The 26,423-nt window shown below is 35.5% G+C and overlaps 1 protein-coding gene across 2 annotated transcripts in view; it reads right to left on the reverse strand.

The window, feature by feature from the left end:
- VPS13C (vacuolar protein sorting 13 homolog C) overlaps positions 1-26,423 on the reverse strand; it is a 103,334-nt gene that overhangs the window by 5,442 nt on the left and 71,469 nt on the right. For both annotated transcript variants that reach the window (XM_064456641.1, XM_064456642.1), the window contains exons 59-79: positions 25,475-25,864; positions 24,333-24,437; positions 23,438-23,602; positions 22,975-23,103; positions 20,646-20,779; positions 20,137-20,263; positions 18,484-18,719; positions 18,003-18,153; positions 16,819-16,959; positions 15,646-15,727; positions 15,476-15,545; positions 14,511-14,622; positions 13,398-13,511; positions 11,736-11,872; positions 11,395-11,476; positions 10,844-10,957; positions 10,526-10,601; positions 9,706-9,869; positions 8,403-8,448; positions 6,947-7,070; positions 6,110-6,224 (exon numbers count right to left, since the gene is read on the reverse strand). In XM_064456641.1, the coding sequence (XP_064312711.1) occupies positions 6,110-6,224; positions 6,947-7,070; positions 8,403-8,448; positions 9,706-9,869; positions 10,526-10,601; positions 10,844-10,957; positions 11,395-11,476; positions 11,736-11,872; positions 13,398-13,511; positions 14,511-14,622; positions 15,476-15,545; positions 15,646-15,727; positions 16,819-16,959; positions 18,003-18,153; positions 18,484-18,719; positions 20,137-20,263; positions 20,646-20,779; positions 22,975-23,103; positions 23,438-23,602; positions 24,333-24,437; positions 25,475-25,864 (2,814 nt within the window). The remainder of the gene's footprint in view (positions 1-6,109; positions 6,225-6,946; positions 7,071-8,402; positions 8,449-9,705; positions 9,870-10,525; positions 10,602-10,843; positions 10,958-11,394; positions 11,477-11,735; positions 11,873-13,397; positions 13,512-14,510; positions 14,623-15,475; positions 15,546-15,645; positions 15,728-16,818; positions 16,960-18,002; positions 18,154-18,483; positions 18,720-20,136; positions 20,264-20,645; positions 20,780-22,974; positions 23,104-23,437; positions 23,603-24,332; positions 24,438-25,474; positions 25,865-26,423) is intronic.

A 26,423-nucleotide genomic window follows, 5' to 3' on the forward strand; every position in this document is an offset into this window, starting at 1 on the left:
TTTTTTCAGATCTCCTATTTTGTGCATGCAGTTTAACTGAAGCATAATATTTTCTAGAGAAAGTCACCAGGTGTAGAGTATTCCATAAACTCCAAAGAGCAGCATGGAAGGCAGTCTCACAGTCATCCCTAAATCAAGCTCACAATAACACGGGCTTAAATGCAACAAGATTCACAAAGTGACATATCAACATATTTGTGGGAAATGGACACACATCAAAACATCATGTAGAAAAAGATGAAACTGTGAAATGAATAATATACTACCAATGGGAACCCAGCCTCAAACTATGTATTAGAATAAATCTGTGCCAAATACTCATCCTCCCACTATGAATTTGTCAGAAATCAGTCAATCTTTCTGTCCACCCTACTTTGGCACCTGCTTGATTAACTAATGTAACACATTAATTACGTGCTACAAGTAAATGTACTTGGGTTACTAGTTTGAATGTTGGTTTTCAGGATAGAATGGTCTACTAGAATTAAATACATGTTTTCTGTTATAATCCTGTATTTAGTAGCTGTAACGTTGCTAGAATTCATGTTCCGACTGTAATTGTCATGTACATGGTAAATATATAATTGCTACTAAAGAATCTTATCTGTACACAGATTGTATTAAATGCAGAGATTGTGAATTCTCTGGGTAGCAAACCTACCACAGTAACAGTGTCATATCACACACATCTGATCTCAAACCAACTACCATCATAACACTCCAACAGGAAGTCCCTAAGATACCCATGCTTACCCCTTCTCTTTGGGAAAGCTGTACATTGTTACATTTAAAGGTGAAAACTCTAGCATAAAAACCTGAAACAAGGAGTATACACATCAGGTTTAAAGATAGTTCTGCATTTATTTTGGACTGCAAAGCTAAATGTAGTTGTCATACAATACATACATTTCTATACTTCAACCATCTCATGTCTCTGAACCTGTAAATCAAAGTGCCACTGATGTTGGCATTCTACAAAGTCATTCATAAGCAACTAGACAATATTTAGAAGCCAGCAATACTGTTAATAGTAGAGCAGTTGGATTATATAGTCTCAACCTTGGTAACAAGTGTTGGAAAGAGGATGTGCGTGCCCAGGACTTTGCTCTAAGACTCTGGTCAGTGAAAACATCTGAATCCCATTTATAGTCAAGAAGCTTCTGACAAACAGAGCTCCAGCACAGTAGTCACAAAAGCCTGGTCAGGGTCACTAACTTAGTTACATTCTCTAATAACAATGAGCTCTTTATATTTAAAAGTTACCACAGTCATCAATAGAGGATTTTACAGAAACTCCAATTACTACAGTCTTCCTAGGTCACAAAAAAACCTTACTGCTTATTGCCAAGATCAAGAGTTTTTAACTATCACCACAGAGATGACAACTAAGATGCTGAAATTTAACCTATGGCACGTGCATCTCAAACATCTACTCTACCCTCTACTACTAACAACATTAAATCAGTGCAAAAAATCTTTACCATTGTAATAATATTTAAATTATTAAATTATTATTATATTAAATCATGAAATTATAAATAACATTTAATTAGTAAAAATGAACAAAGACAGTTATATAAGCATAGTGTCAATGCATGTTAGCTTTGTACTCTCTAAGCCAATAGAAGCACCTTTTTTTATCACATAATCTTTTTTAATGGAAATGCTCTGCCTGGATGCAGAATGCATGCATCTCGGATCAATGTTTACCAAGTGCCTGCAACTGGATGCCCCCAAATCAGTTTGATGTTCTTCACAGCAAAATAAGACAACCATCAGTTTGTTTTACAGCTGTTACTGTGGAATTCAGTCTCTGTGTAACAGTAAATATCTTTAATTGTTTCTGACAAGCTAGTGAGAACAAATTAAGGAGGGTGGACTAAAAATTCAGTGTGTTTTTAGATATTTCTTGTAAAGATACATTTCCTTCTGTATTTCCATAGCTGGATCCATAAAACTGGTAAGATGACAAGAGAAGCTGAACTTGACTACACATTTATCTGTCTATAATCAACCACAGAGGCTAAGAACACTATATAGTTTAAGTAACCAAAATGGAAAGATCTTTTGTCAACTCAGCTCATATCAGAATCAATTAGAAGAGGCTTAAACGTTTATATTTTCATTTTATTTTCATATATTTAAAAGTTCAACAAATGTATTCAAGCATCATCGTACATTGCAACTGACCCCCAAAATCCTTTAAGCCCAAAAGAGGATTAATATTCAAGAGTTTAAATCAGCAGCATAGTGTTTTCCTGGATTTGCCCCCTAGTTACGTGATGCTTTGAAAAACATTTTAATTCAACATTTTCTAGCAACCAAAAATATATGGTCCACATCTTCTACTAAAAAAAAAAATCACTTTCTAACCATCTTAAAAATTTCTGAAACTGTAAAATGGACATGAAATGAAGAAAAATGACAGAAAGACTGCTTATCTCAAAGTCTCATCAAAACATCAGAAGACAGATGGCAGCATAGGACTAAAATCAAAACATGAGCTCACATTTTATACCTGAACCATAGATATATTAAAAGCAAGTAAAAATTAATGAAATACAAAACCCACCACTATGAAGACTGCAATTCAAAAGCTTCAACCCACATTCCTTTTCTTGGATATGCAGAAATGGGACATGCCACATATTTATACAGATTTATTCATAAGCATGCTCCTCTATTTAAACTCAAAGCTTTGGAGAGAAAGCCTGTTTCTCATAACTTCAGAAAAAAACATGATAGTAGTTTTAGATTTTACATGCAATGTCTTACTGAAGTAAGAGTTCCCACTAAGCTCTGTGCCTAGGAGATGCAGTATTTCTCAGAGCTATTCTCAATACACCTGATAGGCATCAGCACAATGGTGGTGGCATTATGTAAAAAAGGGGTTGCACTTGATGAAATTACTCCATGATCTGCACACTCAAAATTCAGGCACATTACCAAAAGCTTTTACTTTTATGAGAATACTAGAGCACTTTAAAGTTAAACTCATTCTTATTTTACATGGAGATGACAGAACCAGTGCAAATTTACATAGCAGAACAGTGACTCAACCAGAAATAGAATCTGCAGTTTCTTAAAATGTATCATAGTAATCACACTGCCACACTGTCTCACCACCATGTGTCAATTATTCATTAAGGGTTCTGCATTCTTTATGAAGCTCCATGCTATAACTGGGAAATGAAACAAAGTAATGCCATGAAGACTGAATAATGTATGAATTGCATCATGTCAGACCTTAAGTGCTGGGGTTAGAAAAGAGCCTCCTCACCAGCACAGGCAGCAATAGCTGCATGTTAAAAGGCCAAGACCAACAAAGCCAAAGGCATTCATTACCTGTTGTAGCAAATATCATCAACTATAAATGCTCCTCATACAAATATTAAAACACATCAGAACTTATTCCTTGGAAAACAATTCTCCTAGATTTGTCCTATTTGTTCTTTGAATTCTCTAGCTACACATACTGTGCATTTATGTTTAACAAAATACGTTCTATACTACTAAGCCTCACTGCATGAGCTAGAGACATGGCCTGTAAGATGTCAAATTTGACTTTCCAGGTTTTGAATTGACTGAACAGACCCCTGTATAGCCCATATAAATTAGATTCAGCACTTCTGGGAAAATGCACTGTGTAAGTAAGTTCACACAAGTGAACTCATCTACTCCATCTGGCTACTGTCCTCTTTCTGCACAAAATACTTAGAAGTGGAAAAAAGTAACTTGTCTGTTGAGACCTACCTATATGCTCCTCCTAAGCTAAGTTTTAATGTCTACCAATGTCCATATTTCACATACAAGTGAGTATTTAAGTGAAACATTTTTTGACCAACCACTCGATAGCATTGAGGCATCTATTCCTTAAGGTAACCTTGCAAGGTTTCACCCTAGTAAGTGTATATAAATGTATCATATGTATTATATGTATAATGTATATAAAACTGACTTTCTCGCTCATTCTCATTGTTAAATATCCTATCTCCTGTAAAGTGTCCCGCTCTTGCTTGTAAATTTACATTAGAAAACAAAACCTTCTTAACACTAACCTCTAGCATAATAATCAAAATCAGTTAGCTTAAAAAACAAAACAAAAACACTCCCCCTCCTTCAGTTAACTGACTTCTGAAAGGAAGAAACTGTATTTAGCGAACTATACAGAGGATTCATTCTTGGTTAGTATACAATTCAAATCAACACCATTTAGATCCAAGAAAAATGCAAATATTAGATGTGCAAGAACTGCATAATCTAGTTTTCAGTGTTAATTGTGCTACCTTTTCACTTTTTCATAGATGGAAAAAACCATACTGCAAAAAATAAAAATTTAAAAAAATCGCACTACTACATGAAGAAATTTGGTTTGCTTAGTCTATCATGACTTAATTTCACTTAATTAGCTAATAAAAATTAACTACATGTGTTTTTATTAAACTATTTTTAATTAAATAAGCTGACTATTGACCACTAAACTCTAAAAAGTCATTAGCAGCAAAAAGATATCTGCTCAACATTTTTTTTCATGTATGACCGGCAAACAATTTCCTCTGAGAAATGCTTGTTAAGTTTACCTTGTTAATTTATGAGATGTTGTATTAGAACTGAAATTTCTGGCATCACTTAATTTAGAAATATATATATACACACATACATATATGTACAATCATGTTAACAAATCAAAGTTTACATTTAAGTATGTTCAACAGCAATGCCCCAGAAGATGCTGTGAATGAAACCAGAGTCAACTGAGCCAGCGATATATTTTTAACTGATAAAATTTCATGAAGAAGTAGTAGTAACTTGAAGCGATAGTGGTTCATCAGATGTATAAATAACAGGCCTATGGCATATTACAGAAACCACAAATACCAGTTTTCTTACTATTTATACGGAAACAGTATTTCTATATTATGAAATTATATGCATTTTCGCAGAAGAAATTTCCATTAAATATCACTATATTAGATTTTGCACAAGTATCCAAATGTTGCTTTCTCCCTTCATCCACAGCCTTAGCTCTAAGAGGGTCATTAATGAATGAACTCAGCCTCTACCTCACCCTAATTTTTTTTCAAGTGCCTTCTGTTGTTGCCATTCATAAGGAGCTAAGCATCCTTAGAAAAAGAAATACAGGAAACAAACCCTTCCTGTGTGTCTCATCTTACTGATCTAATCCTACTGAAGATGGTTATTGAAGTTTGTTTTCTTAGCCTGGACAACATGAAACAGTTTTATTCAACTGCTACACAGAAAATATATGAATGAAGGGGAGAGGACATGTTAAATGTAATCATGCCCTTAATTTAAATACTTAATGCAAATAAAAGACAGTGACAAAAATAGAGAAGGAATATGGAAAATGTTTACGCCATTATTCCAGTTCTTGCTGCGTATGCCAGGAGAGAAAGAGAAAGAAGAAAAACATTAAAAATAGAATATGAAATAAGGATTAAAAGGACATCTAGAAAGAAGTAGCAAATATGCAAGTGTTGGTCCTACAATGTTAACGTAGACAGTTACTTTAACTTTTTAGCAACAAAATAAGCATTTTAAGGTAAGTTTTAAGAACATGAAGGCAGAAATACAAATTAACTGGATTCTGATTATCTAGGATTTGAAAAAAACTGTTCTTCAGCCTCCATATGTTAGCCACAACCAGATGTAGAAGCAGGCTAAATGTCCACACAATGCCTCTTGCTATGACATATTGCTATTAAGAACAACATAAGGAATTACTGAAAGGTGATATTTTGAGATTTCATCCAGTTTTTAAAACTGCTGATTCCAAAATATTTTTCTTGCTTCCACATAATCAAATTTTAATCCTACTACTTCCTTCCAGAGCATGAGATAAGCAATTAAAGAACATAACTTGCAGAAGATCACTTAACAGCAATGCTGCAGTTTTCTTGCCACATTCAGCTTACTACAAGAACTGGGTCTTCTCTGTTATACAGGTTTGCCTTATGAAATAGGCCAGGGCACATTTTTGCTACAGATAATGATTGCCACAGATCCCTGGCAGCTTTTTTGTAACATAATCCCTTATAGAACCCTGTAGGTTAGAGAATTTCAACTGTATTTAAAATGCAAGTCATACCTCAAATAAATCATAACCCTCAGCTTCCACCCTATCGTATGGCCGGATTATGCCATCTTCATGAATGAAACGTGGAGGACGGAGATTAGATACTTCTTCAGTTGATTCTGCCACCCTGCCATAGACAGTGAAACAGTATTGCGGTAAGCTTACGACAATTCTGAGTTTCACCAACGTATCTTTAAATAGTCAGTCTTTCATTGCCACATATCTCATTTATATTTCCTGGGTACCCTACAGATGTAAATAGTAAAGACACACTGCTAGTAGTAAATCCAGAGTAACATTAGCCAATTAGACAGCTACAGAATAACTTGGAGAAGTTTACTCCCAATCATGGATAATTTACTAAGGGTTCTCATGTTTAACAACTCACTTTCCAAAGGTCCCCTTAAAACAGAAAAAGCCCCTGAGGTGCACTGCTAATCAAATTTCCAACTGGCAAGTTTTTCTCTGAAAATTTCAATGGTGTATTTTTTACAGTAAGTTTAAATGACATTTAGATACTTACATTCAGCAGTAGACAAACCCACCTCAAAAGTACAATTTACATGTGATCTTTTAATTACTTTCTGATCAAGGGAGGGAGTGAAAGGAAAAAATGGACTAGTTATCATCTACCTGAACTATAACACAGCAAGATGTATTCTGAAGCAGCAATTTCCAGAGATAATAATAAAATACATTCATTACAGGCTACTAAACATCTCTCAACCCCATATATCATACTGCATATTGTATTTAACACAATAATAATTGTGTGTCACTACTGGATCACTTTATCACCTAGTACCCAACATATGGAGAGTACTTCAAAACTTCCTTTTGACATTTTACCTTTGAATTCCCTGGAAGGTACTGCTTGCCATATCTACAATGCCACCTGTTGGGCGGGCTACCACTCCTACAAGGCCCTTTCCAATTCCTTTGAAGAATCCAGCCGCACCTTCTTTTTTAGCCCCTTTAAAAGAAAGTGAACAGAAAAAGAAAGTTTTAATGACTGACTTGAAGACATCAACCACAGAATTAAACTGTTACTGCTCCAGGCTGCACTAGAATTGTTTTGTATTGGGAAAAGCCCACAGCAATTGATTAGAATCATAGAATTGTTAAGGTTGGAAAAGACCCTTAAGATCATTGAGTTGAACTGCTAGCCTATCACTGCCAAGTCCACCACTAAACCATATCCTCAAGCACCACATCTACCCTTCTTTGAAATACCTCCAGGGATGGAGACTCAACCACATCCCTGGGCAGCCTGTTCCAATGCCTGACAACCCTTGCGGTGAAGAAGTTTTTCCTAATATCCAACCTAAACCTCCCCTGTCACAGCTTGAGGCTATTCCCTCTTGTCGTATCACCTGTTACTAGGGAGAAGTGTCTGACTTACTTACAATTCACTTTAAAAAAGTTTTCTGTGAAAAGTCACACATTGCTTCTGTGTCTGTTCAGACATGTTGCTGTTCACTTAACACCTTACAGCCTCCAAAGCCAGCGTAACTGAGATGTTAATTAGGTTCTCCTTCCCAGACTTTCAGTCTGGACTGTAGGCAGATATATGAGTTTTTATGGGTTGACAGTAATAACAAAATAATCTGAAGACTCTAAGATGCACAAGTATAATGCAAGTTAATTAATTCTGTCTGAAAATTCCATGTTTCTGGTGATAACACAACTATGTAAGAGCAAAGACAGTGTTTAGAAAGCATGTGTGTTCATCTACCAGTGAGAGAAGGACTACTCCTCAAAGTATCTGCCAATAACCTATAAAATACAACAAACTACCAGTTAACCTCGCACATTTAGATCACTTTGACATGAATTTTAATAAGAAGCAATTTATCTTGGAGCTTTTAGTCATCTATCATACCAATAAAGAGATAGTCTTCACAAAAACAAATACTGATCTCGGGCATAAGACCAAATCTGCTTATTAAGATACCTACAACCTTTGGAGTCCCAAAAATCTTTTTCAATTGGTGCTTTTTAATTTATTATTTTTACTATTTTTATTCTGGCTTCAAACAATAAGTTGGGTGCTACAGCAGGCCTAACAAAATATGACAAAGACAACGTTTCCTTAAGTTTTTATGAAGGTTGAAATGGTGGTAAGGCAGTAACAGCTATAAATATATTTGAGTAAATCATCGTATAAGGTCACATTTGAATTAGAAATATAATCTTGCTATGCCTTAGCATCACCACACTTAGACTGATATTTCTTAAAATTACAAAATAAGTTGTAAAGTACTGGGAAGCCATTTAAGCAGTGCAGTGCAACCTTAGTGCTTACCTTCTACTGGTTTAGTGATTATGCCCGTCACACCTCCAACAACACCCTAAAATGAAGAAGATAATTAAGTTCCTACTTAGAAACAGGAACTGGGCAACCAGTTTTGTCTCATCCTTCATTTTAAAACTTTATAATGGTGTTCAGTATTGGAAACATTGTTTGCTGGGGGTTTTTTTGTTTGGTTTTGGTGGTTTTTCTTTTGTTTGGGTTTTTTTTATTTTAAGTTTTTAAGAAAATTATAACTGAAAGAAAAGAGGGGGGAACTAAAATGGCTGAAGAAATATTTATGCTGGCAAGAAAGACTTACAAATCATTGTAATTAGTCTTATAATAATTAAGAAAGTCGCTATTTCATTTTCACTACTAACAGGAAGCTGCCAGAATTCCCAGTTATGAGTGAGTGATACCAAATATTTGAGATAAATTAACATCAAATAACTTTCTGGAAGACTTTAGGTCAAGTAGTTTAATTACAATAAGGCAAAAGAATAATAAAAATCCCCTGAGGTATCTTCCACATTTTCAGCAAACAGTATCAGAAACAACTCCACAATGTTTATTACTTAAAATTACTTAGAAATAAGTTGACTGTTTTTATTTTGAATGGAAAATGATATAATTTATTAGAAGATTTAATTTACATTCAGATAATACAGATCTCTCAGTAGTTGCTCACATGAGATTTGTCTCATACTTAACATTTTAAGTAGAAATAGATGTGACGTTTCAGCAACCAGAAAAGGTTCCCAATTTTAGATTATTAAAAAAAATACAGGGGTTGCACAGCTCTTTTTTTCAGAAAAATCTCTCCAACCTAATGTAGCACTTACTTTTATACACATTCTACTTGCTTTATGTTTACATTCTTTTAAGTCAAGAAAACCTAGCAGTTTTTAATAAGACCTCAGTGTACAGAAAGGCTTTTTTACTATGCAGCACATGCCCAGAGCTCATAATTCACAGCTAACATCAAAAAACTGAATTGGCTGCAAGATAAAATAAGGGCCTAGTTACTTTATTAAATTACACATTTGTTGAATATAAGTAACTATTTATTTATATAGCTCACAAGAGAAATTGGTGTTCTTCCTAAACTTTTCCTTTCCGAGACCCTACCTTCAATTCCCTAGGCTGGCCAGTAACACAACCTTGAGCACTGAAGCTGATACACTATACTGAGTCTCCTATAAACCAACCACCTGTTTAGTTCATGAACTGATAAAGATCACATTATCAAACTTGCATATAATTTTCAAGCATGGATTAAGAATTGGCACATCATCCTTCAACTTCAAATTCATACCCTTAACAAGCCTTTTCCTCCTTTGGCCAGGCTGTCACCAAAGTCTTTTGGCTGCCGACCCATTTCCTCTCTCCGTTTCTGCTGAAATTCTTTGTCCATAGTAATAGCAGCCAAGCCTTTTCCAACAGAACCAGTGATCCTAGACACTACCCCCGCTGCACCACCTGATGGAATAGGGGAGAAAGTACAAGTTAACATTCTTTCGCAATTTAACAGCAGACAACTCACAAGAAGCCACAAAGTTCATTGCAATTCCGTCATATTCAGTTTACATATTACAAATTTACACAGTGACCATCACATGTTGTCCATGAGAAGACTGCAGAATCTGGCCTGAAATCCAGAGATACAGTAAAAGGCAACCCTTAAATCACTTCAGTACACTTTATATAGCATATTGGATAAAAACGTATTTCTTCTAATCACTGTAACACATAGATAAATAAAAATCTAAGGTAAGTCTAAGAGTAGCTCATCCTAAGAACACTTCTCAGGCATCTCCAGACATTTTAGGAGCATTAGGATTCTTTTCCTTATTCATCCACAGCATGTTACAATTTCAGTTAAACACTCACAATGTTTCTCAGTTTGTTTGCTCAGTCTACAAAATAGATACATAGGTAGTCTCAAGTAAGTTAGGTGTGAACGATCTGAATCATGAATACTAGCAATAGTATCTGACAAACTTAAATACTCACTGAAAATAATGACCATGTAGATATTTTAAAAATATAACTTTCCCTTCAAAATAAGAAGAAAAAAATCTAAAAGCAATTCATCAGTTAAACTAATTTGTCAAAACAGTAACAATGATACATACCTACTGTGTGTCCAAGAAGACTTTTAACACCAATTACAAAGCCTTCTGCAAATTCTTCAGGTCCCTGAACAGCACCCTAAAAATGAAACTGATTATGAATAGCAGAACACTATAGATTTATGCATCTTTTCAAGGCAAACTAGCACTTTACACTGATGAAAGTAAGGTCACTTGAATATGTTAGTTCTTTGAAGTTAACATAAAAATTTACTGCTTTCTTAACTGTTCAGGTTGTACAGTGCCAACAAAACTACAACCCTACCAGTGTATTCAGTCAGCCTACTATTCATACACAGTTGAAGAATCAGGAAGTCATACCTGGAACGGCTCATAAAAGAAAGCTTCGACTCCCTCAGACAAGCCTCTGATTAAGCCAAATGGATTTCCAAGAACATCTAACCCAAGTACAAGAACATACATTTGTTTCAGGAGCTAAATAATATGGGGAGAAAAAAGCAAAAACAAGAGCAGCGTTACTAGCTGTTATTATACATGGTTCCATGTTAGAAACCAAGGCGAGTAAACTTTTTAATTTACTACTAAAGTAAGGTGTTAGAGTACTCAACTAAGTATTCCTGCTAGAACAAAGACAGGCTTAGGCAAAAGATGCAGTATATGTATGGATAATTATTAGAATACTTTGATGAAGAAATATACACATAAGAAAAACAGAAGCAATTGCTTAAAATTCTTAAACCCATTTTCAGGACACTTCTGTATTTCCATTTTCGTAACGTGCCACAAGATTCCTACTTTATTACCATGAAATAAAAAATTAGTAGCTTTTAGAGATATCCACCTTTCCTCTCCTATCTTCTGCACTCTGTAAGACACTCAAAATTTTACACAAGGGCTTGACTAAAACTTACTTGTTCACTATAATGTCTAACAACTCTCTTCATGAGTTGGTCTCTCTTGTAGAACTGATACTTAATTTCAAAGAAAGCAAGTCTGAAAGACAAGTAATGACATGTTAGCTATAGATAGTCTTCCTCCTTCTAAGTAGTCCTATTTTTTTTTCCCTTCAGATAATCCTAAAGCCCTGTTTTCTTAAAAAGGAGCCCAAACCCCGTCTTCCTTCCATTCCTCCCTTTCCCCAGTGGCTGTATACATTTATACTACTTAAAGTTTACCATGGACCCAGTTATTAAATGTATAGTAGCTTTATTCAAAATATTAAAAATACAAAAACCCAACTTTATTAGCTTACTTGAAAATAAGATCATCCATATCTGTTAGAGTAGCTCCAATACTTTTCAACAGCAAATTCAGAGAATGGATGGCTATCATTTCTTCCCCCTTATCTGATGCTTCTCCACCAGAAGCCAGAGACAGACTCAAATGCAACTGTCATGAAAGAATTAGTAAAAGACAATCAAGACAAAAAAGACAGGTTGGGTGGTGCACATGTAAACAAACCAGTAGTGAAACAGTGATAAGTGTATTTTTACTGACCTTGAGGAAACGTACAATTTTCAACAAACATGCTTGAACTCACAATGGTATTCTTTCGATAACATATATATTAATTTATATTTCCATACAGAATTGTTGAATTGCCCTAGACAACTAACTTTTGTTATGTTTACATCTGTAAACTTCTGCGTAGACAATGACAGAAATAGCTTGTTAAATAGGTGGAGTGTACTTCCCAGTACAAGTTAAATTTTAAATTCTGATTTGCTGAACTAGCTCGTGTATTTTTGTAACTAGTCACTCTTTTTGGGAAATGCATGAACTTTGGAGAACTGTCTTTAAACACTGCAGAAAGGGATTGTTTAGTGTCAATAACACACTTTTTTTAAAGGAAATCTACACACTTTTCTTAAGGGTGGAGAGAGCAACACATTAATTATTTTCCTTTTCCTTTGTTCATCACCATAAGCAGTATTGCTCCCTTAAAAGAGGGCATAGCAACCTGTACGATTTGACTTTTTCAAGATGTCCCATTTTCTGTTTAGCGAAAAGGCCACACAGCCATTTTCACAGTCTTCCCACTATCCAGTGGCTTACAATATTGGGATGGGTCACTGAAATATGGGGAAAAAAACAAGAGAAAAAGCATCCTATCCCTGTACTTAACAGGCAGCACTTCTAGACATTTCAAATAAACATGCAAAAGACACTTTTAAAAATTACAACTGTTTCTTCAACAACTTTAACCAGACTAGCTAGAGGATAATGTTAAAATATCACAACAGTGTCTTGTTTCACTAGTGTTTTCCCTGGCTTCATATGCTTAGGTTTATAAGCACCATCATATTAGAAAAAATATCTGAGAATCTAAGTGTACCCTAACAGATATCTATTGAAATAACTAAAAAGCTGGAAAAAGTGCCAGAATTTCAACACCTTTACTGGGGTTCATGTCTGTCTTTTATACGTTCAGTGAAAAAATAAAGTAATTTTTTCCTCTAAATTCTTATTGAATCTGATAGCCTTAAGGGAAGCATTCTGTAGATGCAGAATAATGTATAATTACTGATGATCTTTCTTCCCTTGCTCCAAAAAACCTAACCAGTTCAAGAGAGACAGGAAGACAAGCCCATGGAAGTGTATTTTATTACAACTTATCATGCATTACTGGGATACCTTCAGACCAGCATTTTATCTAGCTTTCCTCATTACTATACTGATTGACTCTTCCCACTTAGCAATGGTCAAGGGTCTGTACTCATGGGCAACTAAGAAAGTTTTCCAGCAAAATATTAAGTTATACAGAACATAAAAAACCCCTCCGTTAGGAAGACTGCATGAAGGCCCCAATTGCCCAGAAAGTTGGTCTGAGGATGTATTCACTATAAATAATTAAGAGATCAAGAGAGCATTGAAATCAAGTATTTCATTAACCATAAGTATCTCTATTACATACCTTAATTGGAGAAATATGGAAATGCTCAAAGAAGCTGAGCATTGACAGGTCTGTTAGGGAAGACTCCATTAGCTCAGTGTTAAGTGCATCTACATCTTGCTGAATTAATTTAGACTGGTTTTATTAATAGAAAAAATGGAACACAAGTTTATGTCATCAACATATAAAGCAGCATTATTATATATATATAATATAATAATATGATCTCTCTATATATGTAAAAATATACATACATAAACAGCAAAAATAATAATCATAGCCAAATGTAATAAAACAGTTAACTAGCTAGTTAAACAGCCAACACCTCCAAGACTGGAAACAGACTAATTACTTTTGTGCACTAGATTATAACTGTACTAATACTTTTCTTTAGTCCATGTTAAGAAACAAGACAAGAAAAAAAAAAACGCCAAAACAAACCCACAACAATTTCTGGGTGACTTTTCCAATTTATGCTATATCTCTTCATATTCCCTTACATTCCCCAATCACTTAAGGCATCACTTCTCAATTAATATAGAAATATTAGTAAAATAACTAACTGCCTGAGGTTTTTTGTATTTCCTCACAAAATTAGAATTTTTAGAAATTGTATCTTCAGATTTACTGTATAAAAAAAAGAAACTTGCAAGAATGACTCTCCTATGCACACTAGAACAAAATGTGACCTTTCTAAATACTGTCCACCTATATAAGACTTAATTTAGAGCCATGAAATCCTAATCTTTCTGCTCTCTAAAGACAAAAGACACTGTAGACTGACAGTTAGAAGCCCACTTTATAAATCCTAACCTATTTCATCTACCACCCTTACTAATTTGTAGCTACAGTTGAAACAACTGTGTCATCAATTAATGAAACATTGAAGGAGCAGAAAACCATTACACATACAAAAGTATCAGTTCTCAGTACTCAGACTTGTCAATTATTAATGCTCACAGCCAATGTTTACCAGAAATCCCAAAACTTCACTGAAAGTTATCTTACCATGTCCCTTTATTCCCTGTTGTCAAATGCAATGTTGACTCATTCAAATTGAAATATTCAGGAAATCACAACACTGTTACCATGAAGGCCCAGTTCTGGCAAAAATCAGTTTCTCTCATACGTTACCCTTTGTCTTTCAGCTGCTGGGTCTGTAGATGGAGTGAAAAGGTCACTAAGTGCTCCTAAAAATCCTTGATCAATTTTCAGTGCCATTTCCTGGATAAGAACCATGAAGTATCTAAAATGGGAAAAAACAAACAGTATATACTTGTAGAAGTTTAACTTAAATATCACATGCTTACCCTACATAATTGAAGTTTTGTTATGCAATGTTGCATATTACGACTTACAATCTACAATATCAACTATTTATAGTTAGAAGGGCTTATGAGCCTCAAAGCTACACAGTACTTTGTTATTCAAATCTTAATACTTTCAAAGTTTACCTAAATTATTAGCCATCACCAAATACTTCTTACACTCATACATTATGATTTCATGTGCTCTATGGATAACAATCACCTGAACAACACATTTTTTCCTCTTATCCAACTGCCTCCTTCCAAAAGTCTTATCACTGAATATTTATTTTATTACAATACCCCATCCTCAAATATTGTATCCACACTAGTTGGATAATGGATACCTCCATTAGAAATCATCGGTATAACGTTTTTGTCTTACTTCTACTACAAAAACTCAAGACACAGACATATTAACTAACGAACATATGTTTCACAATAGAACACACTCTACTGGGCTACATTAGAGACTGAGTTGTCTGTGGTTAGAGCACCAAATAAACCCAGCACTGTACAGCAAACAGGCAGACATTCAACTCTGTTATTGTAATATAAGAGGGAAATAATTCTGATTACTAAAGAACTTGCATAACAGTCCCTTCACGTGGTCAGTCCTTACTTGCTAAAATTAAGTTTCTTTTAGAATGATGTGGTTTCACTGGAGACATTTAAAAACTCAATCCAAAGTCAAGAGTTATTTGGGTAGGAGAACGAGACCTTTAAAACAAAGTTAACTTCTAAAATGTGTTAAATCTCTAAAATTGTATTACAGCACACTGTTAAACTCACTTGAATTGCAGTACTTTGCTGTATTCATTGAATCTAGTGATGACACTGACGTCAATGAAGGGTTTTGGTTCTAAATAGAAAAAATAATTAAGTATACATGAAAAAATAAATTGCCAAGTTACTACTTTCAAGGTTGAATAAATATGATATTACTAAAGGCTTTCTCTTACCTGAATCCAAAGCAATTGACTTGGGAGGGGCTACAGGGTGAAATACAACAGGAAACATTGATCCCGGTAATTGATTATCAACCTAAAAAATTATTGCATAATTACAGGAATACTTTAATGACACGATAATCAAAGACCATTTCCATTTTAGAAGGCTTGAGAAACTTCTTCATAGATTGTGTTCAAGAACAACATTGTTCTTATTTTAGGGAAGGAGAAAAGAGGAATAGGATTACTCTGACATTATTTTGGAATGTTACCTATTTAGTTATAAAAAGTCAGATGGTTGGAAGTGTTGCACAAGGGATGCTTACACAGGTTCACACTCAAAGATTCATTTAGAGGGTCTATAGCTGATGGCATACATTGACTGTAGCAATGAAAACTAACTTCAGGCAAAAAAAAAAAAAAAAGAAAAACCAAAATGTGAAAGATGAAAGGAAAGAGGAAACTCTTCTGCACCAGCTGGTCAGGAAAAGCATCAACAGGGTCCTTCAATGAGTGTCCTACCCTGGGGGACTCTGAAGTGCAGCAAATGGAGGTGAAGATGATGATTTCTTATCATTATTTTCCTCTCATATTAAACAATCCTCACTAGCACCTGCTCAAGCGCTCTATTGGTTAATTTAGCAACACGATTAGTACTGACTGGAGTAATCAGGTGCAAGTTTGCACATTAATTGACCGTAAAGCTTACATGCAGATATATTATTGCACACTATTTTTGAGTATTTAAATATCTATTATCTACTTTCCATTAGACAGGTAGTTTTTGTGCTAAAGATCTCTGAACCTCTAGACGCACTCTCTAGAATAATGTTACATGACTATAAACAAACTATGGTAAATACATTTTGAAAAAGTTTGAGATTTGTTTGTTTAATTTTAAAACACCAAAACAGCTCTCTCTAGAAATAAACTTTCCAACATAGCACCCTGCTTTACATCAACCCACAATTTTGTGGGATTTTTTTACATATTACTTGCAAAACCCTGGGATGGCAGTTCTGCAGTACTTTTCTGTCAGTAAAGCATTCACAGCACTTCTGCTGCTCTGACACAGTCGGCAGAGCACCACATATCTAAGATTTGGAGTTACTTTTCAGTATAAATGAATAAAATAGAAGCCTTGAAGTGTCTATTTAGTTTATAGAACATGATGAAAGATGGTACCTGCAGCCAATACAACTGAGCACGTAAGCTTCTTTGGTGAGGCGACTGTTTAAATTCAACCTGAATTCCTGACAGGAAGTTGCGTCGGATGCTGCATCTGACTGGGAGACGCATTTCCATTGGAACCTTACTAAAATTCACCTGCAAGTGTAAGAAAGCAGAACTAACATTCAGTTTAATTACAGAAATAACAAAATCTTGTGTTACTAATACAGAGACGAGGAAATAAAACATGCATTTTTCCTTATTCAATGATCACATGGCTACTGGATTACTCAATCCAATTATCTGCATGGAAAGTAATGAAAACGACAAGTTAGTCTGCCAAGCACATTACTCTGCAACTTTAGTTGCCCCAGTGGGAACCTCTATCATCTTTGCAACTATTTCTTCATGAGTTATATATTGACTGCCATAATAAAGGTATTTACATGCAGCTGACTACTTTCACACTGATGCTTACCCTAATTCTGAAACATGTTATGAGAAGCAAAAGGAGAAAGCTCTCCTTTATTCTGAGGTAAATGGAATGACTTACAGATACAAGTTTTTGATACCACGTACTTTAAATACACTACTGCTATGTACAAAACATTAGTATTCATACAGCTGAGGGTATAGATGTTTCTCAAATGAAAGGATGGTATACAAAAAAAAGCCTGGTTATGGTAGTATAAAATGCCTGTATTTTACTTAGCCATTTCAACACATTAAATTCATGTCTGGGATACAGGTATGTGTAATTAATGTCTGAAAATGCACAAGTAAGTGAATTAATTTCAAGAGCCTTTGAAAGCTATAGACTCCTTTAACATACCATGTCATGGGAACCACAGCTTAGTAAGAAGCTAAAATCAAGACTTCTGCAGAGCATTTAAGTCAGATCAATGAGAATACAGGTTCATAACTAACAAGCAGATAACACAAAATCTTTTCTACCACACAAAGGCAAAATTCTTTGAGATTCCTACTTCTCAATACAAGTCTGGAAAATACCTCAGTATTACCTCAGTACAAAAATATTCTACTGTATACAATGTGAAACTATTAAGAAAAAAAAAAAAGGCCTGCTTTTTGTTTGTTTCTCTTAACACAGCATCTATCCTTACTTAGCAAAACAGAAGTCTGTTTTAACTGTTGCACATGTCCTGAAATAATTTAAACACTGAAACCTCAAAACTTACCTCAGTACTGGTGTCAAGTTTATGCCAACCTGGAGCTTGAAAAGCACTCTTACAAAGATACTTTTGATAAGCTTGTTCCAACAGGTTTATCTGCTTTTGATTAAATGGTTTCCACTTTTGCCTTGGTTTCATTTCCCAAACAACACCAGAACTGCAACACATAAAACAAGCTTAATAATTTAAAACTACTTAAACCTTTCTTATGCATGCAAATCATGTGAAAAGGTATTATCCTAATTTTTCAGGGTCAAAAAACCCTATTGTTCACTATTCTTTTTAATAGAAGCTAGGAAAGGAGGCAGTTAAACCCTATTTTTTTCAAATGGCACAATAGGAGTAACGGCAGAACTTTTTACTTAAAAACGTTTCACTTAATTTCATTTGATAGATGTCCCCTTCAACTCAACTGTATTGCTAAAATTGTAAGAGGCTGTCAAATTTTCATTATTCAAAGGAATATTTAGGCTTCTGTGTGCAGTACCTAGTAATTCCTATATAAGAGATTTCTTTTTTATTTTCGTTGTTAACAAGAGAAAGTCCAAGACTATGGATTGACAAGTTTATTTCTTGATCAGGTTGCTCCAGTTCTTCTGCTTGTCGTGCTTTAGAAACTAATGCAACATCATCTGTGAAAAGCAGCACTCGTTGACGTCCATCCAGGAAGGACACCCAGTGTATTTGAGTATTTGCATTGTAAGGGAATTGGCCACATTCATCCTGTGCGGGGGGGGGGGGGGGGGGGGGGAGAGAGTGAGAAGTATATGATAAGTATATCACAGGAGTAAATCCATGACCTTGCTGTATGTTTATAAGCAAGCAAGTTTACTGTCACACACACAAACCAGAACTCGGTAATTTTCTTGGTTGATCTTTTTACTGCACCATACTGATTTGGTGGCACCTTGTATAAGTTAGAGGCTGGGATTTTTTTTTTTCCTTTTGAAAAGTAGGCAGTCCAGCACTATTTGTGGTTGAGAAAAATATTGGAAATTATTAGGAAAGAAAGGCCTTCACAGCAAAAGAAAAAAAACTTAGAATTGTAGGTGATGGGGGAAGAAGGCACTAAATCACATACCACAAAAGGAGTAAAACCAGACAATGGTTAAGACCTCTGCTCTTCAAATGCAGATACTCCTTATTGTTAATTTGTGAGGCAAATCTGAGATAGTTAAAGCCCTTTTCTCAAAAGCCCAAAGCGATCACAAATGTAACCATAATTATATACTAACGAAATCAGTTTTGAACTAAAAATGTTTTTAGATGTAAAAAATTTGACCCAAGAAAATGCTTATACACTAAACCACATTGTGATTGGTTACTCTGTCAGAGTTCAGCTGTGAGAAACTAAATCCATTCCCAGTATAACTGAAACACAAACTTGCTTTCCTGTCCCTACTTCTACCTACTAATATTTTCAGTTTTACCTTAACTCTGTGCCTAGTCAACAGAAAAACCAAGCCACCTCTAAAGAATTCAGAGTTTAGTAAAAGATGCAAGAGACACACAGGACTTCATTTAGCCTACATTCCAATTAAGTGAGAAAAAAACTTCCTCCATTAGTGCTTGCTTCACCATTTTTTAACAAAATACTTGCCCAGTCTTATCATAGCTTTACCTCTTCCCCTAGTTATAGTTTCCCTCTTCCCTCCACTCATTTTCCATATTGATAATTTTTCTTTTGCCCCCACTTCACACATTTTCCTATGTTGTCATTGCATGAGTTACAAACACCAAAATAGATGTTAGTGAGCAATTCAGAATTTTTTGCTCCATGCAAGAATTTCCCATAGGAAGTGAGAGTCACAACAGTCAGGGCTTTTCTCCATCTTTAGGGAGATACTTAAGTAAATGCAGCACCTTCTGTACTATTTAAATATGTCCACAGCTCATACACTTTATCTTTCTTCTTTCATATCCAAGAAAACCTTGAACAAAATGTAGGTTGGAGCTTATGTCCAATCATCTAATCATATTAATCTAAACATCTAAAATCTTGCTCCTTGAGAGTAGGCTCAAAAGCCTGTTACAGGACAAGACAGCTGCAAAGTTACTGAGGAACCTTCCTCCCAGATAATTTTAATCTTGTTATAGTCTTAGATTGGTTTATATTTACTTCTCCCTTTCTGAAATTTACCTTAAGTAGGTCAAGTTCACCCAAATTTTGGGAGTAGCCCCAAGTCAATTTTCTCGTTTTAGTTGGATCTGTCCATGCAAATAGGCATACTTCCTTTGGTTTCAACTCCATTTCCTCTTGTAATCCACTGCAGGTTAAAAGAAAAGGGGTAAAATGACAGCATTCACTGGTTAAGAACACTGACTGAAGTGGCGCAAGCAGACCACAGTGGGATATATTCTAGCCCTCCAGCCTCCTGGGGAGAGGCATGAAGGGCCTAGGCTTTCTACTCCAAACAAGTCCAGCTGTAGCTAGGCTCTTGGTGAACTAAGATCTATAATCCCACTTTATTCTCTTCACTTTCTCAAACTATGAAGATTGTTTAAAAGTAGAGAAAATACTTCATTAAAGAATATAAAGAGAAGGGTTTTCTCTATTTTTCAAGGTATCACAATGGTAAGAGAACTACTTTCTTCACAAAGGATACCCACTGGATAAACAACCAATGGTGAATTGTTTCTTTTGCATACCTCTGTTTATATCTGAGAGAGTCCCATGAAGTATGGTTAACAATAAGAGCTGGAGCAGCTCCCTCATGGTAATCTGAGAAGCTTATGAGAGTAGAGTGCTCAGAAATATTCACATCTACCAGTATGCCCCCGTTCTGGAGAAGAAGTTAGAAAGAAAGTTCAGTATTTGTTCTATATAAAAATTCAAGTTAGAACACACTAAAATGTTACTTTTAGATCGGTCTTTCACCAGGCTCTTACAAATTAAAAGAGGAAATGTACTCTACATTATCTAGTAGTAGTAAGTTCAAACGCATTGGTCACTGGCAGAAGACAGACATCAGTAGCATCCACAAACTATTTGTTGTTTTAACTTAATTGAAAAATTATATTCAAACTATATCATTTTTAAGAACTACTTTATTTGGCTAAGTTCAGTAAAAACTACAGGCAAGGATTCCCTTGACTTTCTGTTACAAAACTTAGAGTTTTACTTAAAAACTGCAATTTTCTGCATACTCCTTAAAAATCTGAAAGGCTACTCTAGACAAATGTACTAAACATTTTAAAGGTATGACAAATATAGCAGTAGTGTATTAACAAGCAGTTCATATTTGAACTTTTGAAGTTAAAAAAAGTTTAATAAAAGTTTAAAGACTTCAGTTAAGAGCAGAAAAGTTCTGTTGATTAAACCTCTACACAAATCATTGTAGGTGTTTCTTCTAATGGATCTTGAAAGCAGGACCTTGAAAGCCAATATATTTGCAAGATATTTCTGAGCTATGTACAGCACAATTTTTCTCATTTGCTTACACAAAGGAGGTACCTCATGCTTCCCCTTTTGGACAGTGTCTTCAGACAGCTTTCTCGAATGCTTGCCTAGCAAGATAAATTGACATTTTTGCTATGTTACACGGTCTGGAGCTGAGGTGGGAGGGGACACATCGACCTTTGAAAAAGATGATCTTACAGATTCTCCAGCTCACGTCAGAGGGATGTGATAATTATGTTTAGCACTTCACACAGCAGTAGTAAAACCTCACTACATACAGGACTAGAAAGGATTCTCTTGCAAAGCTGCACCATCTACTATCTTAAAACAGTGAAGAAAAAAACCCCACTAGTCTAATAAAGTGCACCGACAGAACAGCAGATCACTGAAGACATCTTCTTCCAAAAACAATTTATTCAAACTGCTTCAGCAAACTTGGTGTCATGGTTTTAGATGGGATAGAGTTAGTTTTCTTCACTGCAGCTGGCACAGTGCTATGCTTTGAACTTAGTATGAAAACAACGTTGACAACACACAGATGTTTTACTTGTTGCTAGGTAATGCTTATACTAGTCAAGGACTCTTCTAGCTTCCCATGCTCTGCCGGGTGCACACGAAGCCGGGAGGAGAGGGGGCACAGCTAAGAGAGCAGATTCAAACTGACCAAAGGGATATTCCGTGTCATGTAACGTCATGCCCAGCATGTTAACTGGGAGGAGCTGGCCGGGGCAGGGAGGCAGCAATCATGGCTTAGGGGTGGGCAACATTGTTTGGTGGGTGGTGAGCAGTTGTATTGTTTGTGTTTCTGGCTTTTTCCCTTTTTCCCTTTTCCTATTCATAATATTATTATAACTATTATTTTATTCTAATTATTAAACGTTATTATGTCAACCCACAAGTTTTCTTTTTTTGTTTCTCCTCTTCCGATTCTCTCCCCCATCCCACAGGGGTGGGGGAGTGAAATGAGCGGCTCTGTGGTGTTTAGTTGCTGACTGGGGCTGAACCACAACACTTGGAGAGTTAAATTATCCTCACAGTCACTTGTGTTTCAGCTAATTATCATAAGTATTATCTCCAAAGACTTGTCTGAACATCCTACATTTATATACACATTCCCTAATGCTAGGCTAGGGTGAGTTCTGAACGAAGATTCTACTAATTGAAATCATAAACTATTTTAGCCATGAACTATGTGTCTCCAACATGTATTAGCTTATCAAAACAAAAAATACATTCTACTTTAAGAATAACTATTTAAACAAACTGAAGGCACTTAAGATACACCTGCTGTAAAAGAAGAGGTGTTAGAGGTGTAGTACACCATTTTTAATTTAACAGCAATAGAGCTCTTCAGCTTCCTATAAGCTTGTCAAAACTAAATCAATTTGACTTCACACAGCTATGAAAATATTAACAACATTGCAAACTTGGTTCACAACCTTTTTTATGCAAAAGAACCTAAGTGCAGTGCACGAACACCTTAAGACACAAGGTTTCAATCTTGATGAACGTGCAGAGGAAAGCTTTCCTAAGGTTAAAATGGAGTAATAGGAACAGACCACACAAAGCTAGTCTCACCAATTCTTTCAGCCTCAACAGAGTACCATTATCCTGGGCTTTAAACAGGAATGGTTTGGATGAGCTTTCATAGCCAACTACTCTTACACAAAGTTCACCAGATGAGTTTTCAGGCCAAAATGGAAGACACTGTAAAACAAGACATATGCATGAGTTTAAGAGTTCATATATGCTCAATATTGAATGCCAGCAGTAAAAGAGTCTTGTGTGACAAACTATTTCAAATGCCTTAGCTCTCACCCCAGTATCTACTGATGAACACCTCGTCTACATTTAGTAAATTATCTAAACTGAAGGACTTGATTACTTTACGAACATATGCAACCTGTGCTGTGAAGTAACCACATGATACTATCAAAAGTGACAGAGGTTCTACAAGAGAACTGCTTTTTCCTTAAGTGACAGCTAGAAACCAGTTATTTGTCCACAATAACATCCAAAGGAAAATAACCTGAAACATTACCTCTGAAGTCGAGATATAATGCCATTTATTAGTCGGAAAAGAACCATTAGGACCAATTTCTCCAACTTCCAGTTCCAGAGAAGATTTGTTTGCTATTGTGTAGAATGGAGTGAAGGTAACTATCCTGGTAAGGTTAAAACTGCTCATTTTGATGCTAACTCCAACCTGTTGAACAAGGACAATTTGAGCAAATAATCAACAACAAGTTCAAGAGAAAAGTCAGGTTGGAAAAAAGAAAAGCCAACATTACTGTAATTACAAAGGCTAGCACACAACATTCCTGTTCTGAACACCTGTAATAAAAGAACCAAATGGCATGCAGTAAAATCAGTGAACTATGCAACACAACTAACACAATGGTAAAGAAAGTTTTAGCTGTAGCACTTCCGTGTAAAATCCAACAGGAATCGCTCTACAGTAAGTCAAGACAACCTAAAATCATCTTTAGAGAGATCAGTTAAAGAGTATATGGAAACAATTCCCCACATGTCTGCATATTTTTATAAAGTGTATTCTTTATTCTGCTTAGTTGTGGAAATGTAGTCTTAAACAAGGCTGCCAAGTGAAGATCTAAACACTAGCAAACAATTATGAATTTTGAATGTGAACACTTATCTCTACTACATGAGTTCATCATTGTATTTTCAAACAGCCTAGTATTATACATTTGTTATATAAACCCTGTGTTCATGAATTACATTGAAAATTCTGTTGGTGAAACTATTTATCACCAGGTGCACACCTGAATAGTTGGGGCATAAAAATTACTACCCTAGACGTTAAATATTTCCATGACCTAAAAGCAGTGTAAGTAGTGAAACAAAGGCCTTAAGGAAAAAAAGAAGTCAAGCTAAAAGAACCCCAGAACTCCACAAAATACAGAAATCTATCTTACCAGATAGTCCATGTTATTAGCTGAACACCTGACACATCCATAGCTTCCTACAGTATCAAGGGAAAAGCTACTGGACCAAGTGCTAGTTGAAATACATAACTGGATCTACACACAGAAAACAACAACATGAAAAGTACTTCAATAAATTTTGATTTTATAGTTCATGTATTATGGAATGCAATTATAGCACATGTAGCAGTATACAGACAATACTTAAATGCTTTTCAAGCCTTCTGTAAGTTAAGATAAGCTTAAGCATGTAGTATCACTATTCATATTCTGATTCATTGGTCTGTGCCTGAGTTCTGGGAAAATGTTACAGTAAAAGGTAGCAAAATAGAGGAGCCCTCATTGACTCTTATGTTCATGACAGCATGCACATAGATAGGGGAAAAAAAACCAGCTACAGTTTTGTGGTGCTTCACAAAACCTGAAGAGGGGGAGGAAATAATCAAAAGCACACCTTGTCAAAACTGTTTCTTCAAACATTTCTTAAAGTATTGTTGGGTGAAAAAAGACATTTAAAAAGAAAGAGGGGCAACTTCAGAAAAACTCCTCTACTATAGTACTCTTCATTTGACCATGCAAATATCACAATAAAAAAATCAAACCAAAAGAGGTAAGTTTAACATAGGACAGAATATTTACACTGTGCATTTTAAATGTCAAAGTACCTAGTTCAGTAAAACACAAGCCTGTGATTCCTCTTTATTGAGTGGAAAATCCCTCTGCAGGAAGATTTGGAGAAGTCTTCCTCTTGACTATAAAGGGAATCCACACTCTTAATTTACATACCTACATTAAATTCCTCTCCCCAGTGACACATTTTTCTGGTAGGGTACTCATTGGATTTTCAAGATGTAACCACTCTATCCTGGCTTCTGGCCAGGATGAAAGTTAGCAAATGGCATGCATGCAGTACAAGACCTGGAAAAAGTTGCACTAGACACTTTGTCTACCTGCCTTCCCTTCTACTTAGTCCAAAAAGTATAATTTACAAGAAGAAAGCAGCAGCCAAATTAAACACTATATTTTTAAATACTGAAAAAAAAAAAAAAAAATTTGGTGTGTGCGCATGCGTGCTTCCCCCCCCAAGCAGGATTTTAGAACACTACCACTACAACCACCTAAAATAAGCATACCATATTTTTACTAAAAATATTTTTCTTTTTAAAAGAGAACAAAACAATATCTCTGTAGTCTGCTGGATGCTTCACATGAGTGTCTTCAGCTCGATACTGGAGAATACGGGAAGTCTTGTTGATTATCCAATAAGGACTGAACACAGACAAGATCACACGGCTTCCAATTCGCCTAGCATGTACATAAATATCCACTGTCATCACTGTCGCAGAATGGGATGTGAAACACACAGAAAAAAATTCAGGCATCCCATTACAAATTTTGAGATGCCCATTCCAGTCTTTGCCTTGATATTTTATCAACACAAGCTCCATTATTTCTCCATTGATTCTTGAATGAAAAACATCTGCAGCACTCCCTTCCGTTAATTCACGGGCTTCTGCTGTTCCCTGTAGCGAAATTAAAAAGGGGCAAATTAAGTTTTTTATATGTTAAATTTAGGTATTCAAAAACCAGCATTTTATTCTTCTTCTGCAGGATACACGTTTCAGGTATCTCAGTAGCACATGTCACAGTCTCCAATCACTTTCATTTGAGCCTGATCATATGAATAATTTGAGATCAGTTGCACTTTTCTTGCAGGACAGTAAAGACTGCTTAATTCTGGATTTCAGGAAGTTCAAATGTATCCCCTTTCTCTGTTCTCTCCCTCCCTCACTACTCCATGATTTCCGATAGATTTTGGCAATGAGTTCTTACTCATATACTTAAAATACTGAGTGCAACACTGAATTGGACTGTGCTGCAGATGTACGGTGAAGACTTTACACATTAAAGAACACATTAAACACAGCAGAAAACAGGCAGTTATGCCATCCATACCATTTGGTAACACAGCTTTCCTCAGGCAGTAGCAGCCCACAACAGCTTTCCTAATTTTTACTGTGTTGAACAGTGGCCAGGCTTGATTAGTCGAGGGATGGGATGACAATAAACACACACCTATCT

The sequence above is a fragment of the Phalacrocorax carbo genome, chromosome 7 (genome assembly GCF_963921805.1).
Source record: "Phalacrocorax carbo chromosome 7, bPhaCar2.1, whole genome shotgun sequence".
NCBI classification, from domain to species: Eukaryota; Metazoa; Chordata; class Aves; order Suliformes; family Phalacrocoracidae; genus Phalacrocorax; species Phalacrocorax carbo.